This window comes from Lichenostomus cassidix, chromosome 15 (genome assembly GCF_008360975.1).
Source record: "Lichenostomus cassidix isolate B80296 chromosome 15, HeHo_3.0, whole genome shotgun sequence".
Classification (NCBI taxonomy): Eukaryota; Metazoa; Chordata; class Aves; order Passeriformes; family Meliphagidae; genus Lichenostomus; species Lichenostomus cassidix.
In genome coordinates this window covers 2,018,914-2,038,354 of record NC_139496.1, presented here as the reverse complement: position 1 = coordinate 2,038,354, position 19,441 = coordinate 2,018,914, and the positions used below count along the sequence as shown (strand labels likewise).

The 19,441-nt window shown below is 47.7% G+C and overlaps 1 protein-coding gene and 1 long non-coding RNA gene across 2 annotated transcripts; one reads left to right on the top strand and one right to left on the bottom strand.

Moving 5' to 3' along the window:
• Positions 1 to 2,331: 2,331 nt before the first annotated feature.
• Positions 2,332 to 18,944, top strand: RFLNA (refilin A). Its single transcript, XM_085075410.1, has 3 exons — positions 2,332 to 3,115; positions 11,981 to 12,090; positions 13,796 to 18,944. Exons 1-3 carry the CDS (start codon positions 2,747 to 2,749, stop codon positions 14,127 to 14,129), a joined length of 813 nt encoding a protein of 270 aa, XP_084931536.1. The 5' UTR covers positions 2,332 to 2,746; the 3' UTR covers positions 14,130 to 18,944.
• LOC146430106 (uncharacterized) lies at positions 3,251 to 6,687 on the bottom strand. The gene is made up of 3 exons (XR_014855257.1): positions 6,438 to 6,687; positions 4,205 to 4,304; positions 3,251 to 3,416 (listed from the first exon to the last, which is right to left on the bottom strand). It is a non-coding gene; the product is annotated as an uncharacterized LOC146430106 (long non-coding RNA).
• Positions 18,945 to 19,441: the final 497 nt, after the last annotated feature.

Below are 19,441 nucleotides of genomic sequence, written 5' to 3'. Positions count from 1 at the left end.
AGGATACTGTGACTCCAGGAGGATTCTGACCAAAGTCTGAGTAATTTCCATCACAACCATCAGGACAGGAGCATTTCTTACCATCTGCCTGCCCTGTGCTTTACACAAGGGAGCTCCAACTTGGGTGAGCAACCCAATAATAACTTTAAACATATTAATAATCATAATCATAACAACAATAATACCACCATGGCACACATATGTGCAGCAGAACAACAACAACAACAGCTATAAAAACAATACCAACATAATACCTGCCCTGCAGAACTAGCAGCAGTTTTGCCCATCGTAAATGAAGTCAACATCCCTACCAGTGCTTGGGGATGCTCTGCAGTGCTGAGTGCTTCAGCTGCTTTGAGCTCAGCAACACCTGAACCATGAACAACCTGAGCTGAACATGTTGTACTGAAATCTACCTTTAAAAACATACGTTATTTAGCTCCAGGAAAGATTGGATAGCAGTTCCTCAAAACAAGAATCAGAAAAACGAGTCTCCCCTCGACTGCTCCCCAAAATAAAATAAGGCTTTCTAGGACTAAATGACAGTGCACTCACCCCTGCCCAGTGTCTCTTTGTCCTGTTCCTTTTTCCTTCGAGGAGGAAAGCAGCTCTGAAGACACTCCTCCTTGCACACACAGTCTTGAGCCAGTTCAGGCGAGGGGCAGGCGAACTGGGCTGCAGGGGTACTGCTGGGCTGAATGCCTGACTTCACAGTGTTAACTGGCCAGAGAATCCTATTACATGATAGGTAGCAAGCCAGGGACTAATTTATGGAAATTTTGACCTTCAGTCCCCTTTGACATTTTCAGATCAGCCGTAGCCTGTGTGAGACATGAGAGCCCTTATAGTAAGGGGCTCTAAATCAGCCTGTGCAGCTGCTGGAGCCGACGAGCGGGTCAGAGGTAAGAATTCACTGAGGTTCGTGTGTGGGCTGCTCGGTGCCTGTTTGACATTTACAAATCAGTGACATTCCTCTGCACAGCTCAGTGCATACAAATCGCTTCAGTCACTCTGAGGAGGGCCCCTCATTTCAGTCAAAGGTGGGTCTGGGCATCCTTGGCCTTTCCTTTTGACTTGAGCAAGAACACATCTAAACAAAACCAGCTTTACCACCCTCCAGTGGGATCTGCTCCCTCAGGAGGATGCAGTAGGGGCACTTTTAGGTTCAACCCAACCTCTAGGTGCTTTGTGCCATCTTCATAGTTTGGGTGTGAAGCCTTTTTCACTAGGTACCAGACCCCCCACATTTTCATTAGTTGCCACAACAAACATAGTGTTTGTCCATTTTGTAGCACAAACAGACACAGTCTCATTCCACTGGGTGCTGGGCCAATAACTCGGACCAAGAGAAGGCCTGTTAGGTTTCAACAGTTTTCCATGGAAACCTATTTGCCATGAATAAAGCTCCACCAGGCTGAGCCACATATGAGTGGGCTTGCCCCAGATTTCTCAGTCTAGACTCTATGTAGAGAGAAAACATGATGAGAAAAACACAATCAAGGCTGTGGACAAGGTAACATTAGCCTCAGTCGGTTATTGTGCAACAAATGACCATATTGGCTTCAGCCAGCCTGACCTGTTTAACCCCTGCTGCTCCTCTGAATCCCGAGGGTTAATATGGATTCTCTATTCTTCTCCATCCTGGCAGTGCCTCTGGCACACGCTGCTCCTGCTGGCTAGAAGCTGTGCTGGGATTTAGGATGCCCTTCCATGGGGTTTATGGTGGCTTTGACCACACGATGGCTGGGACAGGGAGGCTGGTTGCTTGGTTGCGGGGCAGAATCTGTGGAGCCAAAGAAAGAGGCGTGAGGGAGCAAGAGGCGTGAGGGCTGCTGTGAGGGGATATGGCAGGTTATTCACCTTGCTAGCCAAGACTGCCATGGTGACCTGCTGCCTTGGTGAAGCTGCTCTTTGCCACCTCAAAGTGAAGAGGGGTGATAGCTCTCAAAGAACCTCTTCCCTCATGCCCACAAGCCACACTACTAAGGAGAAACGCCGATTTGGAGGTGCGGTGGTGCAAGAAGGATGAAAATCAGAACTGAGGGGGAAAGCAGATATGAGGGAAAAATTGTTCAGCAAGGAGGGAATGAGCGGACAGAAGCTGTGGCCCTGTGATGGTGTGGTGTACCTGGTGAGGCCCCTTTCCCAGCCTTGGAGCGTGCAGAGATCGAAGAGGGACAAAAATCAGAACGGAAGGGAAAATGGGACACAACTGAGAGAAAACTCGGAGAGCAGTGAGGGAATGAGCGGAGGGCAGCCGCAGCCCATGGGGAGGTGTGTGGAGAGAGCGCCTTCCCGCCGGCCGGGCGCGAGGCTCGTCCCGTCCCCTCATGAAGGAGAGGAAGAGCGGGCGGCGCCCAACGCGCTCCGTGCCTGGGAAGCGCCCGAGAACGCGCGGCCGGGACAGAGCTGGGGGGCCGGGGGAAGGGGAGGGCGCTCCCCGGCTCCCTCCCACCCTCTCCGGATAAATGAGACGCCGGGAGGCGGCGGGCGGCGCAGCCTGTGGACGAGCGCGGCGCATCCCTGTCCCGTCCCCATCCCGTCCCCCGCCGCGCCCAGCGCTCCCTGCCGGCGGGGCTGCCCCGGGCACTGCCGCGCGTACTCGGCCGCGTCCCCGCGGGGCTGGGCGGGGGGATCGGGCTTCGCTTCCCTTCCCTTCCCCGGGAACGCCTGAGGGCGGGGGCGGCCGGGCGGGCAGGGCCAGGGCCGGTGGAGGGGAGGCGGCCGGGACACCCCGGTCTGGCTGATGCTGGCGCTGCCCCGCGCAGCACAGGGTTCCGGCAGGCTGGTAGCGGCGGTCGGGACTCAGGAGGGGCCCCCCGGGCTCCCTTCCCCTTCCCTCCCTCCGCGGCGGGCGGCGCAGGAGGATTTTCTCCCGCCGCGGCCCCCTCGCTGTCCCCCAGACATGGTAGGTCACCTCCAGCTGCAAGGGATGGACGAGAGCCTGAAGGAGAAGAGCCGGGAAGGCTTGCTGGACAGCCCGGACTCGGGGCTGCCCCCCAGCCCCAGTCCCCCCTTCTACTCCCTGTCGCCCGGTGAGGGCCGAGCAGGGGGCAGCGGCGGTGCGGACCCCCCGGCCCCGGGCCACCGGCGAGAGGCCAAGGACGGCAAAGTGGTAAGAGCCAAAGCCGGGCACCGGGCTCTGTCCCCTCCGGGCCCCGCGGGGGAAAGGCTGGTTTGGCTGGGCGAACTCTAATAACGGTGTGGCAGTGAAACCCAAGTCTGAACCAGGCTCCCCTGCCCACCTTCGGAACAGAAAAGCGTAGCTGCTTCTCAGTGACACTGCTCTGCCTGGTAGGTACAGGTTGGAGCTGCATCCATCCGGACCGGGGCGCCTGGCTCCCAGCCATCAGTACGCCCTGGCATCCCACATCTGGTTTGTGAGGAGCGCGGAGCCACGTTTGCCGGAGCCCTGGCTGAGAGAACGACAAAAGTGCCCGTTAGCTGGGGCAGGGTAGGGATGTGTGTCCGGGGAATTAGTGAGGGACAGGGTCTGGAGAGGGCTGTGTGCCGCTGCCCTTTGCTTTTGGGGGCTTTTGGCATGAGCCTGCGTGAAAGGTTTGTCCGGTGGCGGCCGAGCAGAGCCAGGGGTAGTGGTTTGTAAGTTCAGACAGCTGGCAGAGCAGTGCAGGTTTCGGTCAGCCTGTTGCAGTGCCAGTGAAGCGGCTGAATGTGGAGTAGGATTTGGGTAGATTTATTATGACTATTATTATGTTTTATTTGTTTATTTCTATCCCTGAGCTATAAAACCTGTTTTTAAAACACAGCGTTCAGAGCATAGGCAATGGTGGTGGAGGTTTTTAAAGGATGATGAAAGTTCTTCCCCAGGGCTCTTTAAAATTTTTTTAAACATGTATAAAAGATGTTTGTAGGTGTATTCAGCGTGGTTAATTGGCTTTTATATGGAATGAAAACTGCAGCACAGATCTTTCCATGAGACAAATTTATCTACCTATGGTTTAGTGACAATTCAAGGACTTCTTTTCCCACAGAGATATTTTGCAGTGACTCCTCACACCCTCGTGCACTTTATCAAGTTCTAAGGCAGTTTGACCATATCACTGAAAACTGCCTTTTACTCCTGAACATGCCAAAACCTTCCCCATGAACAGTGACTCCTCACAGTGGAGAGGGTGTGAGGTGTTATTATGGAAAGTCAAATCTCAAACCTGCTAATGGCATGGTTCCTAATATGGAGCGTTACCTGCAGATGCCTGGGCGTGTGTGCCATCTCGATGGGACTGTTTATGTACAAAATTACCCACACACCTCTGATTTGGCAGGATCAGGCTGTTGCTACGTGTCTGTAAAATAAAATGTGGGAGGTAGGTGAGTGAAGGCTGCTGGACCAGAAAACAGCAGGGGTGGAGGTGTCTGCAAAACGCTGTAATGGGGATGTGACAGTCTCCATTCCAGCAATATGACAGTTGGCCACCACTCCACCCAAGAGAGCCCTTAGATATTGAAGAAGAAAGAACATGAGAAAATTTATTTCAGTTCATGGGCTGTTAGGATTGAGAGTTTCAGTGCGTGACTCCTGCAGGGAAAAAAGTTATTCCTGTGATCTGTATAAGGTAAAATAAAGTTTTCCAATTATTTTGATCATGAATGAACATTTTAGACACTTCAGAAAAGCTCACACTGTAGATGTTTCCAAATTTTGTATCACTTTGCAAGGGTAGCCTTGGGCTCTTGCTTAGAGAACGGGTTCGACACATTGGGGGTGTTTCCATGCTTTTAGCAGGTACAGAAGGTTGCAGGGATCCAAATTCTGAAAACCAGGTGGACTGTATTATTTGGAGTGGTGCTGAGCTCTGCTCTTTAACTCTGTTTGGTCCACTGCAAAATAGTGGAGTAAATAGGAATTTTCACTCTATTTGACTACAAAGCATTTCACTTCCTCTCATTTCCACCATGCAAATACTGTACTTGCAGCTGTTATTAAAGCAGGAAAAATATGGAGACCATTGCTTGCTTCATGCTTCTAAATTGCAGTGTCTAATTAGCTTTAATTTTGCCGTTTAACAAGGGCTTGCAGATCTACGAGCAGTTATGCAATCCATGAATGTGCTTCTGTTTAAGTCTACTCCTCTGCTGTTCATCAAAGCATGCAGAATTGGCAAATCAATAATTGCAGCTATTTGCACACCAAGAAATGCTTTTTTTAAATCGCCTGTTATATTAGTGTTTGTTTTGCTTATAAACGTGACCGAGCTGGGAACACAGCCTGCACTCTTTGTGTTGGAATCCTATAAAACCATATATAAGCTCAATCACCAACAGCCAAACTTCTAGTACGTACAGTTACAATAAATCGCTGTCAGGTGAAGGAAACAACATTCCAGATCTGTGTGAAGTATTTCATACTATTCTTTGCTGCAGATCTATCAAACCACCAGCCTGAACCCAGTTGTGTTCTTTTGCAGTCAGCTATTTTGCTCCAACTTCACAAATCTGTTACAGAGTTTTTCTGCTTTGGGACATCCGTTCTCATGCAGACTAAAAGGAGGTTGCATGCCTTTATCGAAGACTTTCTTGTGTGTAAAATCTGTGCTCTCTCTGCTCTGTGTTATTAACTGTGACTCTGAAAAAGTAAACTCTCTGCTCTTTAATAAGCACAACTTTGTTTCAAAGACAATGCACCATTTATTCACATTTAACCAGCCAATTTGGGAACAGCTTTGGGATCCAAGAAAATATGAAAGGCAATTTAGGGCCAGAGTCATAAATACCACAAGTTCAACACCATTTAGGGGCCTTTTTTTTTTTTGTATTTTACTTGTAGTGCAGGAGAAGTTGGCTTTTATTTCTTCAAATAAAGTCCTTGTAGGGAATTTGTCAAGTGTTTTGTGCTTAAGTGCAAATATCCTAAGGAAAATAGAAGGTGACTTTTACCTAGTTCTGCCTTTTAAATCTGAAACATTATTAAATTGATTCTTATGACTTGGGTTACTGAATTCTCTAGGCTGTGCCTGTAAAGCTGGGCCAAAAGGAACAGAAGTACAACAAAATAAATCCCTAATAACATGCACAAAGAAGCAGTTGCTGAAAGCATAGGCAACAAAATAACATGAAAGTACCCATATCTGCTTAGAGTTTTCCCTGTTGTTCTTGCCATGGGATTTAGATTTAGGCTAGAAGAACTGCTTTTGGACTGTGCTGAAATAAGTGTTTTGCATTCATCACACAACTCCTAAAGGATATCAGGGGACATCAGGATCACATTCATCTGCAGAGCTATCAATTGTACTTTTTTTGAAGCAGCAGATTTTATGTTCCTTCCCAACAGTGAAAGGAACTTTTGCTGCTGCAAGTGAGTTCCTTTTTCTTTCAAAGACTTAAGTATTTGTGCATTCAACCTGCCTCACTGAGCACTGACTTCTGTGGGATTATAGCCCAGTAAATCAGCTGTAGGGATGTAGGGAATTTCTACTTACATTCAGGAGCAAGAGTGATTCAGAATCTCTTGTGTGGTGGGAGAAGATTCCAGCTTCATCTCAAGTATGAAGGAGACCTTACCCCTTGGCACAGCCTTCACAGACAGCAGCAGGGTCCCAGCAATGCGGTCCAAGTCAGCGTGTGTGCTAACCCTGTTGGATTAATGGCTCATATTAAAAAAAACCAAAAACCCCTGACCATCTCTTCCTGAAATGCAGCATTTTGAAGACCCCTTGGTCACAGAGCCAGCATCTCATCCTGCACTGAAAGTGCTCCAGCGACGGGGCAGTGTCTTGTAGGGACTGAGTGGGGAATGTGGCCATCAAAGGCTTTCCACATGTAACCTCCAGACCTGCCAACACCCACAGTGAAAGCACACGTGAGAAGGAGGCCCAGCACCCTGACCTGAGCCAGCTTGCAGCCCGCACACGAGGCAGGGGACATGACTCTCCAAGGCTGTGTAGGTCCCAGCAGCTCTGGGAAAGCCCCAGGCTGGTGTGGGGATCGAGGCACCCATCTGGCACCACAGCAGGGTTTGCCTCAGGGCTTGTTGGCAGCCTGGCATCCTGACCCACTTCTGAGCCACTCCCATGGGGGTGGGTCCTGCAGGAATTCCCCTGGCAGGGGTTGGTGGTGGCTTCAGTTCCACGCCTGTGTCCTCTTCTGGCAAAGGTTCATCCCACCTGGCTGTTCCCTGTCCCTCAGCCCCATACAGTTCTAGATATGCACCCACTCCTCTTCCTCCTTGGTGAAGGACAGGGAATGGCTCTGGGCCTCACTTGATGTGCCTCACCTGATCTGACAGATGTCCCTTTTGGGCAGATCAGGGAAGCAGGCATCAGGGTCTCCTCATCTGCTCTGAAAAGTGTGGCTCTGATGAAAGACATTGAGGGTGATGTCTTCTAGCTGTTGAATTTCCATTGTGTCCCAGTGTAACCCTGTGGACAATAAGCAAAGCAGTACACATTTCCCACTTGAAATAAAAGAGGGAGATAAGCAGGAAGGATGTAATTCTTTGAAATAATAAAGCCCTGCTTTCTACCTGAGGTTTGCATTTACTGTTATCACCTCCCAATATAATCTCATCCGGCTTCAGTATAAATTACTCGTAATGTGCAATACGTGTAGATATTGGGAAAATAAATGGTCTGTTAAACAAATATTGCTTATCTTCTAGAGCGGAGAATGTAGATGTGTGTCAAATAACTCAGCCAGATCTTTCATTATAGCTGTAAATAACAGCTGAGTAAAGTGACATTTTCATGGACCTGACATGTTACCATAGTGGGAAAATATGGTGAGAGATTTGCTTATGCCCTAGCTAAGTTAGGAGCTGGGAATTTGGGAAGCTGTATCCTGTTTGTAGCCCTGACACTTGGAGAGCTGTTTCCCCTTACAGTCCCTAGAGATCTAATGCCACATCTTAGTGCCTTCCATATAATGACCATAGCAAAAGGAGTCAGTCAGTTCTGGTTCTTTGTGCTCTCTGGGGAAAGCTTTTGGGGGTTTATTTATTTCAAGTCACGTTAATTTCCTTTCCTCTTCCTTGCTTTGCTGCCTGGAATTTGGAAGCTAAAGAACAGTCAATGCTGTCATTGAGCTGTAGATTGAATTCCGTTCAGCAACCAATTTTATCTGTGTTTATCTATCTGCTACTTGCAAAAAGCAGAGTTTAGCTGCCCAGGCCGTTACATGCCTGAAAGGCATCAGAGTTAAGGCAGAGGGAAAAATGCAGCCAAACAAGAAAGCTCTTCAACTTTTTAATAATGCTGTAACTCTTTGCTGGTTGAAACAAATTATGTACTGGAAAATAAATAAAAATAATAGCACATTTACTGCTTAATTTTCACCTTGGATCTGTTTTGTACACATGGGAGTCACTTTTTTAATCTCTCCAATATCTTTCATTTTTTCTTCTCAACCTTTCTTGCCTATCAGACTCCTGTCCCTGCATAAATATGACAGGGCTGTGGTGGCTTTTGTGGAGCTGCATTTGGTAAGTACCAGCATAACTCCAGTTACTGGGGACAGATGAATCAGGTCCTCACTGCAGCCTTCCAGCAAAGCAACCCTTGGATAGACAGGCCTTGACTGTGGATCGCTTGTGGACAGCCTGGTCTAAAGTGATGTGGTCTTCACCTATTCACCATCAGTGACCTCCAGGAGTGTGCAGCAAGCTCTGCTTCCTGCCAGCCTATCCATAGTGCAGAGTAATACAGAAACCCACCTTATTTGTGGAGTGTCTGGTGATCACCAAGAGATTCCTAGAAATGAGCCAGGGAAGATGATTTTCTCAAGGGAGCTCAGCAGTCCAATGGTCCTCTTCTTTCAACCATTCCTTTGCAGAAGGAAAAAGAAATGAGTCACTATTTTTTTGACAGGCAGAACATTTTTGTTTTGTTTTTGTTCCTTAAAGCAGGTTGGAAGGAGTTGGTGTCAAGCTCTTGCCAAAAGCCAGCTTTTGACATGTGCCAAGCATATAATATTTAAGCCCCAAAGACAAGCCTTTTGGAAAGCTTACGTTCCCTGTTCCTTGCTTCCCAGGTCCAGGTGACTTGCAGGAGCCGACATTTCAGGTCGTCACTGGAGGGAAAACAAAATGTCACCTGAAGTGCCTTTCAGTGGCTGCCATGTGAAACCTGTGGTTGCTGTTTAGTGACCCCTTCATGCCATGCATTATCAATTGCTGTTTGGTGAGCAGCCTGCAGGGTCTTGCAGATCTCTATCTTTAGGCAGTGCTTTGTAAGTTATTTACACCTTCCACGTGCAGACTCCCAGGTTACTTCAAGGTTTCTGACCTGCAGCAGCTCACGGTGCAACTCAAAGAGAGGTATGAGTCTGTAATGGTCTCGACAGGCAGTAGAAATCCTGGCATTGGCCTGCCAATGTCCACAGTTGTTCCAGTTTTCTAAATTAGCCAAACCTGCCAGTCTGAAGTTGGTGCTCATCTACAGCGAATGAAATATCTTTTTTTCCACCCTTCCCTGCTCAGAGCAAGGTTAACTGTAATCCCCAATGGAAATAGTCTCATCACCACTCCATCCAGAACTAACCTGGAGAACACTTAATCCTTCTCTCACCAAGTTCAGTGGCAACTTTTTGACTCTGATTGATGTCAGTCATGCATGCCAGCGCCCCCGTTTCTCTGTGCACACTGCTATTGTTTCTGCAGAGTGTTCGTGTTTCCTGTTCCCTGCTGTGGGACTTGTGCTTTCCACAGACGGCGATTGCCGCCGTGCCCACGCTCTGACCGAGCAGCACCCCCGGCACTCAGCGGGCTGCAAGGCTGTTCCCATGCACACGCTGGGGGCCAGATGCCCCAGCAATGTTCCTGCTAAGCCACAGGAAGGGCTTTGTCTCCTGCATCCTGGGGATGTTCAGAGCACACTTAGTGTCAGCATTTGTTAGCACGAAGTGTGAAGGCTCGTTTGCCTGGAAGCACTTCTTTGAGACTGCTTCTTTAAAGGAGGGACATGTATCCCCAGCCTCGTTTCCTTCACCAGTTCAAGCAATCTGCATTACTCTGCAGGTGAACCCCCAAAGGGCAGCCTGCCTGCTGTTCACGAAGCTCATGAGCCATGTGCAAATGGTGTTTGACTCCTGCATCCAAATGAACCTCTTCTTATGTACAAAATATCTTTAGAAAGAGCTCTGGCCATGTGCAGACTGTTGCAAGCTGGATATCTGCACCCTTGTGAACTGAGGCTTGTCTGATGTAAACAATTCACATTTCAGAAGCAAAGAGCTTTATTTACGACCAGAAAGGCTGCCCTTGCCCTCCCCTGTCAAGAGTGTTGAAAGCAATTCAGGAATGAACTTTGCCTTTTGGCCAGTGTTTGGTAGGGAGGGTGAACATATATATATATTTTTTTCTTTTTTCCCCCCATACCTATGCAAATACTGTTCTATTTTGACAATGGAACAGAAATAAATCAAAAAGAGGGGTTGGCCATTTTACTTTATAGTATAACTTTACACAGTAGTAAAGTGCATGGATATTTCAGTGTGAAAAGAAGAAACAGCTTTGTGGCTTTGGGACACAGAATTGAAGGGCTTGGCAAATTCAGATGGAGCAGGGACATTTTTTGCCTTAGCCTGAGGCAGAAAGCCCAAACCAGTAGAGAAAAGCAGACCTCAGCTAGTGGGAGCTGATGCTGTTGAGTGGACTCGGCAGAGCTTGGCAGTTAACACCAACTTGAGGGACAATCTGGGGAGTGTTTGGGGGGCTGTATGTTGTACAGGGCAGGGCACAGGCTGCAGAAACTCTCCAGCAGTGCTGCCAGTAGAACCAGGTCACAGCTCCAGTGATCCTCCTGTGCCACCACACCAGATGATGCTGGGGGAGGTGGAACAGAGTTATGGGAAGAGCAAGACAACACAAGAGCTGTATCCTCTGCTACTGTCAGTGCATTCTGTGAGTCTTGAGATAATCTTACTGAGTTACATGGATGAAATACGGCTGTGATTTTTGCACGTATGGCCTCTATGTGGTGGAAAGGGGAAAAACTCTGTGTTCAGCCATCTACAGACCCTGCACAGAGGCTGCCAGCCATCTCCTTTAAAGAGATCATGTGTCCCTGTGTGTCATAAATATCTGCTGACAGAAAAGTAGTGGCAGAGACTGAAACCTGCAGTGACATTTTTCCAGGAGGGCAGGATTAGGCTTAATTAGCTGCTGGGTTTGGTCCAGGCACCAGACACAGGATCCCTATACGTGGGAACTGGCGTTTCGGAGCACTCCAGTATAGAGAAGTGGGATTACTCATTTCTGTGGTGGGCAGAGGAGCCTAGGCTGGGCTGTGACAATTTGTCAGAGTAAGTAACTTGAGGGTGCAATTAGTCTTAAAAATCCAGTTTTTGGTGTCATGGATTGGAGCCACTCCATTCATTAAAAAGTCCTGGCTTGAAAAAGGCTTCCTGCATAGCAGAGGCCACAAGGTGCCCCAGTGTCTCACCCCACCCTCAGTTTTATGGTTCACAAGAATGTCCTTTGGAGCACAAGAGCCATTTTTGGCACAGAGACTTCAGGAACAGCAAGTCTGTCACTTCCTCTGCTGGATTGTTGCAAGGGATACATGACTTTATGTACATATTTGTATGTAAATCTATAAATATATATATATGTCTCACCTAAGTAGACCTACCTCCTAAGTCAGCGGCCTTTGGCCATATCTCTCTTAGGTCAGACATGGAGCACTTCTCCATGCTGACACATATTGGGTGGTTTTGAGACTTGTTAATTCCTAATGGCAATATCAGGGCTAAAGAAAACTCAAACCCAATTGCAATTCCTATGAGAAACAAGAAAGGAAGAAGGAAAGGCAGGGCTAAATTTCAACAAACAGATACTGCAGCACGGAGTGGCAGAGATGTGGGCACAGTCACGTACCTGGGAGGTGTGCTGGGGCAGAGGGAGGTGTTGGTAAGTGAGGACAGTCCAGGTGTTGTGTTAGGCTGCTCAGCTGCCAGCCACAGCATGTTATGAACTGTGCCAACTCTATCTGTTGTGTCCAAACACTAGCTGTGCTCTCCTTCCCTGCAGATGCCTTACCTGCTCCTGAACCCGTCCATGTCAGAGATCAGGCCTCGAATGTACCCTGTGTTTTTTGGAGAAAGCATTGAGGTCAGCCCCGAGCCCGTGCAGGAAATCAGGTACAGATGGGATTGGGTGGGTAGATGGGGATTTCTGTCTTTTTTCTGGTGCTTCTGCCAAATATTTAAATGTGTTTACAAATGGCAGTCATGGTTATTTTGATGGAAAGGGAAGGACAGGTGGGAGGGTAATTTCTGAATTAAAGACACTGACAGCAGCAGAGGGAGAGGGGAGGAGGCAAGAACTGGAGGGAGGCTTTAACATAAGGCAGCTTTCTTTCCAAGGCCAGCTCAAATCCAAGGCTATGAGAGAAAACCATTACCATCTGTGGGCTAGATGGCCTCCACTAAGTAATGTGATGGTCTTCATACTGTTCCCAGATGACTTGTATCTTCAGAGGAAGCAACACCCTTATAATTGGCACCTGTTTTTGTTAGCTCTTGCAGCAGAGAAACCAGCATCAGAGCAGCTTGATGAGCTAAATGAGCTCCTCCTTGCGAGGAGATGGTCCCTCAAGCCAGTGATGGAGATGTTCTGCCCTCCTGTGGGGCTGGTGCTGCTGCTGATAGATACATGTTGGTCTTTGCTCTTCTTTTGCTCTTTTGCTGGTGTGAAATACACCCTGCAAACAGCATGGAGCAGTTATAGGTTGGGGCAGGGACAGTGGGAGGACTGTAAGCCCAATTCCTACCCCCTCAACCAATGCAAATGTCTCTCTGGAAATGCACCCCAGTAAATCTCTGCTGGCTGAGGAACTGCCAGCAGGCATGTTTTTATGGTGATTACATCGGAGTCTTGTTTTATGTGTGCTGAATGACTTGCTTACACCCTGGCTGTACAAAATACATTACAGCAGCTCAGATTACACGCGGTGCACAATCAGTCAGCCCCCCTCTGGGTGGAGGTAATGACAAGCACACACCCAGCTTTTAATCTTTTTTACGTGGAGCTGCACATTCCTTGGCTGCTGATTGCTGGAGGAACGTTTGGGGAACAGGGAAAAGCAGTGGAAGTCCTGCTGTTCCCCATGGCTAGGGATTTTAGGAAAAGCCCCTTTTGTGGCTTGGTGTCCGCAAATCCTTCTTCTGGATGGCTAAAGAAAAACAGCAGGGCAGTGTCATCCTACCTTTTGTGGTTCTTCATCTGTTGGCAGTTCAGGTGGCCAATTCCTCTGAGACCAGTGGCTTGAGTGTTGGGCAGCCATAGCCCGCAATATCCCTTTGCTTTACCTGCTCTTTCAGCATTACTTGGATTTTCTGTAGGCTGCAACAAGCAACCTCACCCCTCCCAGCACTCAAATTTTAGTTGGTTTGGGCATTTTTGTGCAATGATGGCAAGGCAATATAACAAAAAAAGAGGAACAGCCTTGACAGCTCAGCAAGTCAGGGTGTTTGTTTGCCTCCAGTGTAGCTCTCAGGGCTGAGCTGAGGCCCCAGTGGGACCCATGGAGAAAACCAGAGGAAGAAGAGTGTTGCCTGGAGCCTGTGCAACAAGGTGGTTTCTGCCCTGGTATGACCATGGTCCCCTGTGCACAAACACAGCAGAAATGCTGAGATGGATTCACAGCAAGGTGGGGTTCCAACAAGATTCCCCAGCAGGACAGAGTCCTCCTGCCTTTGGGTTGTAAAGTTGGCGTCTACCCCAGTGTCTGTGCAGTAAGAGGTGATAAATGCTACCAGCTTCAAAGGGTTAGAGAAGTGTCCTGCCCATCTTACCTCCTTTGCTGCCTGGGCTGTGCTCCTGATACCTTGCTGTCCTCTGTAGGTGCAATTCTGAGGTGAAGTACGACTCAGAGAAGCACTATCGGGATGACATCTTCTACGGCCCCATCCCCACCGTCACCACCTACAGCGAGACAATCATCGCTGCTCCCAATTGCACCTGGCGGAACTACAAGTCCCAGCTGATCTTCGAGCCCCGCCAGAAGCCGGTGAGGTTTCAGAGCACGACCATCATTTTTCCCAAGCGTGCCAAGAACATTTACCGGACCACCCTCAACTACAGCTTGGGTTGTGCCAAGCGCTGGTTTGCTTCCAGCGTGCAGCTGGAACTCTGCGAGGAAACCAACGCGTGCGTCATGTACAGCGAGACCCTCTGATCCGCCCCGCCGCTGGCAACCGCGCGACCCCCGGGAGGCCACAGCCTTCGCTGGGTCCCTGGCTGGGCCTTCCTTGATGGCAACTGAATATTAATGGCTGGAGAACCACCTCGTCTTGGGCAAGGCTGAACTGGCTGGGAGGAGGCTTGCAGGGCACAGGATGGTTTTGATCAGTGAGAGGCTGGCTTGTATTTTGCGACGTTCCTGACATTCATGATCTGGATTTTGTTTTTGTCTTTTTTTTTTTTTACCCTGAGCATATCTATTTTTGGCTTGTGTTTAGATGAAATCAAGATGACAAAGGACCCTGTTACTCATAGCAGAGTGATGCCTTATGAGCTCTGTAGGTCTTGTCTAGCACATAGGTGAGAGTCACTGCAAGCTTCAGAGCTATTTTGGTCTCTGCAAAAGGAAGACCAACTGCAGAGTCAGCGTCTGGTCAGCCCAGCACACACCAGGCCAGATCTCTTTTAGAGCTGAAATGCAGAGGAGGTGGTTATTTGTATCAGTACATCACAGCTTGCCCCAGCAGCTCATCTGAGTGAGAGATGCCATATTACAGCACTGCAGTCACCCCACTTCCTGGGAGGAGTGGGGACTGTCACCCCAAGAAAAAGAGGATTTAAACAGGTCCTCCCAGCTCTTGCCAGCAGCTGGATGTTTGTATACTGTAGCAAGGCACAGCACAACCAGGAGATGGGAGGAAGGCCTGCCCTGATGCACAGACACATCTTCTGTGAGCCCAGCCGGGAGTAAGCAGGGGAAATTGAGGAAACTGAACAGCTGAAAGGCTAGTTTCTAAAAGTGACCGAGTGATTTAGGAGCCCAGTGCCCTTTTATCAAAAGTATTGTCAGACCAAGTGTGTCATGCTGTTCACTGCCTCTAACACCCAGTTTAAGGGATCTGTATGCACTTGCAGCCCTTCTGAGTTTCAGGGTGTGGCTGTATTGCAGAGAGGAGCGTAGGGCAGGAAGATGCTCTGTGGCTTCAAAGAAGCCAGGGCAGGGTTAACTCACCCTCTCAATAGTTTCCGTACTTGTGGCATGGGCAGCTTTGCTGAATGTGGAGAAGCAGCCAAACTTTCTCAGTGTAGAGCTTGAAGGATTGAAGAGCCCAAATCCATCCAGGTTTTCCTTAATCAGCCAGGCTGTAGCACTAAAAACAGGTACTTCAAAAACAGCTTAGCTGTCTCCGCAAAAGGACCAAGAAACAATGAGCAGGAGTCAGTGGAGCCCTCCTAAGGTAAACCATTCCCCACTCATGAATCCCATCTCCTGGTATATTTTCATTTTGGTATATTGCTGAAAATCTGCAAGAGCTTGGATTCCCACAAACATAAAACTTTTGAAAATAGCATGGAATTGTCTCCAAAAATCTTACCAAGAATTCTTGCATGCTGCTCAGACTTAGAAATAACCACATAGCTCCGGAAATTAATTTCCAGCTTTCTCTCTTCTAAACTTTCCATTTTGCTCCTGACTTGCTGTGAATGTTATGGAGTTATTTCAGAACTCAACTGAGCAGCCAAGTCAGAAAGCCTATTAACAATGTCAACAAGACGTAGCTGATTGCCCAGAACAGTTGACGCACAAACCCACAGAGATTTAAAAAATAAAAAAAATCTGAAAAACTTGAAAAAATAATAAAATTAGTGACTTACAAAGATACTTTTTCCATCAGTTTCAAAAAGCAATTGGTAAATGTGACCAGAACTGTGACCTTTATGAAACAGAGATCTCTTGTTTAAAATGTAGCACAGTTTTTCCACCAGAGGTAAATATAAAGTCTTTATATACAAACTTAAATCCTGACAGCTGAAGCATCATTAGTGCTGAAAGATGTGTGTTATAGCAGTGCTGAACTTTGCCTCTCTACTGGGAATTAGGACTTGGTAGGGAGAAGCCTCTCAAAGGATTTCCAAGGCTTCCACCTACTGTTGAATTCTTTACAGCAACACAAACAAGGATTATATTTGTTATTGGTCAGATTTTGCTGTCACTGTCTGTCACCGTCAAAGCCTGGAAAAGCAGCATCTGCCTCCAAAGGGATTATTTTGCCTGAAGCAACCCATCTCCCCAGGGTTCCAGCAAACAGGAGTGCCGTGGAGCTGGTTTAGCCAGCAGGGAGTTGGTGCTTGGATGAATGTGTTCCCAGTGCAGTCAGGTTGGTGATGTGCTTAATTGCAAGTTCATCTTGAGGTCTGTCCTGTTGGCCAAGTGCTGCTGAATGAGAGCTCATAGAGCTTTGGGAGCAGGGGAAATACCCTCTGTCTTCCTGGGGACACGTGAAGGCTCTGGAGGTCTCACTGTGTGCATCCCTCAGAGTCTGTGCAAAGGGGGGCACTTTTCCAAGCTGGTAATCCTGGTCCAAAAGCAAGGCCAGTACTCACACCCAGAATATCCCTGCATGATGACAGATTGGACTGCAGGCACCTCTGCTGAGCAGGGAGACAGCCTGACCTCAGAGCTGAGGGGATGCCAGAGCCTCCCTGTTGTGACCACACATGAGGCTTTGCTCCTTTTAAGTAGCTGGATTATTTTTCTGCTTCAAGCATAAAGCTGCAGTTCTTGCTCACACTGGTCTTTGAGCAGGACAAGTTTTCCCCAGAAAAATCCCTTTCATCATGACTGGCTGCAGGCTTCTGCCCACTCTGTCCACTGCTAGTTCTGTTTCCTAAATATTGGCTGCAACAGTAAAAAAAAAAAGAATTCAAGGAAAGCCAGAAACACTAGCGTGCAAATACAAATCCAGCAGAGAGACTGAACCTCAACCTGGACTTTTACCACACAGGAACAGAGGCTGCTGAGGCAAAGTCTCACAGGTGGATGTGACCCACGGGAGGGTGCAGCAGAGGGCTGCATCCTTGGCACTGGAGGGTCCCACACACCCAGCCCAGGCCTCTTTGAAGCTTCATGCTTTGTTTTCTCTGCAAATACACTAGAAGTGACCTAACTTGCTCCTGCTCCTTTGAGTTTAAGCAGCTTTTCTGGTCTTGCATGTTAGGGGAAAGAAAAAAAGATAGGGAGCAGCTTGGGTTTCTAGGCTGCTGAACACATTTTGAGCTGTGTAGCCATGGTGGCTATGGTGGGACTATCACCCTGGACTGCATCCAAACTGAGACATTGCCAAGTGCCTGAGATCTGGAAAAAATGTTGAAAAATCCCTTCTTATATGGTATCTCCCATGGGCCCATCACAAGCTGCTTTTCTTCTCAGCAAAAGCTGGCATTGGAAAGGGACTTTGTTTTTCTTGAGGTCAAGGAAACCACAGAGGGTCAAGTCTTCATCCTTTTGTGGGCACAGATCCCAACCTGCCTGCCCACCCTGCCTGCCCACCCTGCTGCTCCCATCCCTGTGGCTGGGTTAGGCAGTGGTAGAAAAGCCAAAGTTCATCTTACTCATGACTGGGAAAAGTGATGACTTTTTCTGTTTTGCCTAAGCACCAGAAACTGAATTGTGTTTTTGTGTTGCCAATGAAGAATCACTCTGGGCAGCCAAGAAGTGCCTTGTGCCATACCTGTAGTATGTTTGTACATCCAACAGGAATGGTGGGGAGTCTCTCTCCCCTTCAGCCCCTTCATTCCTGTGATTCTTTTGTCCCTGAATGCAACAGGGCATGCTCATTGCTGGTCTGCCTGCATTGCTGTCATTGCATTTGGGGCCAAAAAGATGAAACCAAATATTGAACTTTCAGAAGCTGCGGAATATGTTGCACAAACCGCAGAGAACAAGTTTGACCAAAAGTTTACTGCTTGTCTTTATTTTTTTCCTTTTTCTATTTTTTTCTTCCTAAGCCAGCTCTAATTTTCTCAATGTGAAATACAGACATATTTGCACCCTGGGTGCACACTTTCTGGGACTGATGAAATGGTGTTTGGGTGTTGATAGCAGTGTTTGAGTGAGCTGCTGGTCAGAGAAGTGAATGCTATTTACTATTTATGTTGAGTGTGTCTTTGAAAAAAATGGGAAAGGTCACCAGAAAGCTAATGAGCAAAAAAGACTTTGTAGAGCAAATGGAAGACTAAAGACTGTGTGAGTTTGATCTAGAGGTGAGTGGTTCTGTGTGTGAACGCTGTGAGCTAGGGTGTTTAGCCATTGTAGTTTTAATCTGCCTCTTTTCCTGTAGGAAGAGGCATCTTTGCCTTTTTTAGAGCTGAAACAAAATCATATCAATCCTCTGTCACAGTCATTCAGTCCTGCTGAAGTCTGTGAGCATCAGCATTCCCCAGGCTCATGAGGTACTTTCTGTGTGTATCAATCAAACATGCACAGAGCTGTGCCTCTGTGGAGACGGGGGAGTGCTTTATAGGGGATGATGGATCTTCTTGTGGGATATTCAGATTTTTATTGCCAGATAAAGTCAGATCCCTGAGGATCACCTGATCACTCACAAACTGATCTGCTCTGAACATCTCCCCTAAAGCTCTATAACCATTGGATTTTATAAGTCTTGGGAGGCAGTAATTCTTTTTCAGATACTGTAATGGCCATCAAAATGAGCAAAGTATCCTACCATGTGAATCGTGACCTGAGGATGGAGTTGAAAGGTGTCTGAAGGTTAGAGAAGGAAGAAGAGAACTTATAAGTGGTGGAAATGCATAAGGATGTGTCATATTTTTATTTTTATAAGTCTGATTCTCTAAGTGCTTGTAAAGTACTTTACTGTTGTATATGTGGTGATGCAGTAGCTCACAATATCCTTTTATTTTTGTATATTCCTTCCTCCACCATAATCCCTTTCTGTTCAACTCATAGAGAGTAATTTAAGACAAAATTTATATATCATAATAAAATGTTCAAACCCTCATGGTGATATATGCAGAGTTTCCTTCCCTTCCTTATTCCTTTATTTGGTGCCTAATGTCCCTTTCCCGTCTGGAGGGAGCATTTCTGGTGCATTCACCCTTATTTGTGGATTTCAGCCCTGTGCCCAGGGAAAGCTGAAAAGCTGAGGAAGAACTCACAGAGGCAATTTTACCTTTCAGGATTTCCCTGGCTGGCAGTTTGATGATTTCTTCACTCTAAATTACACTCTTCTGCTTCACCTTGTTCTACCCAGCTACGAAGCCTTACTGTTCAATCTAGACAATTCCTCTCCCAGCTTTTCCATGGCCTTCAAGGGCAGGAAGAACCAACCCAATGCTTCTTTCACATGCAGGGATCCACATCCTAGTGCAGTATTGGGATTGTCCTATGTCCTGGCTTCCCAAATCACAACGGTGGATGAGCTGCACCAGGGCTAAAACCCTGCCTGGCCATGAAGTGCATTTTAAAGCCATTGGTATAAATGCCTCAGGCTCACCAGCCAGCCA

Coding starts and splice junctions, on each gene's coding strand:
- RFLNA (XM_085075410.1), top strand. CDS start 2,747: ATGCTGGCGCTGCCCCGCGCAGCACAGGGTTCCGGCAGGCTGGTAGCG. Junction 3,116..11,980: donor AGGCCAAGGACGGCAAAGTG/GTAAGAGCCAAA, acceptor CCTTCCCTGCAG/ATGCCTTACCTGCTCCTGAA. Junction 12,091..13,795: donor GAGCCCGTGCAGGAAATCAG/GTACAGATGGGA, acceptor TGTCCTCTGTAG/GTGCAATTCTGAGGTGAAGT.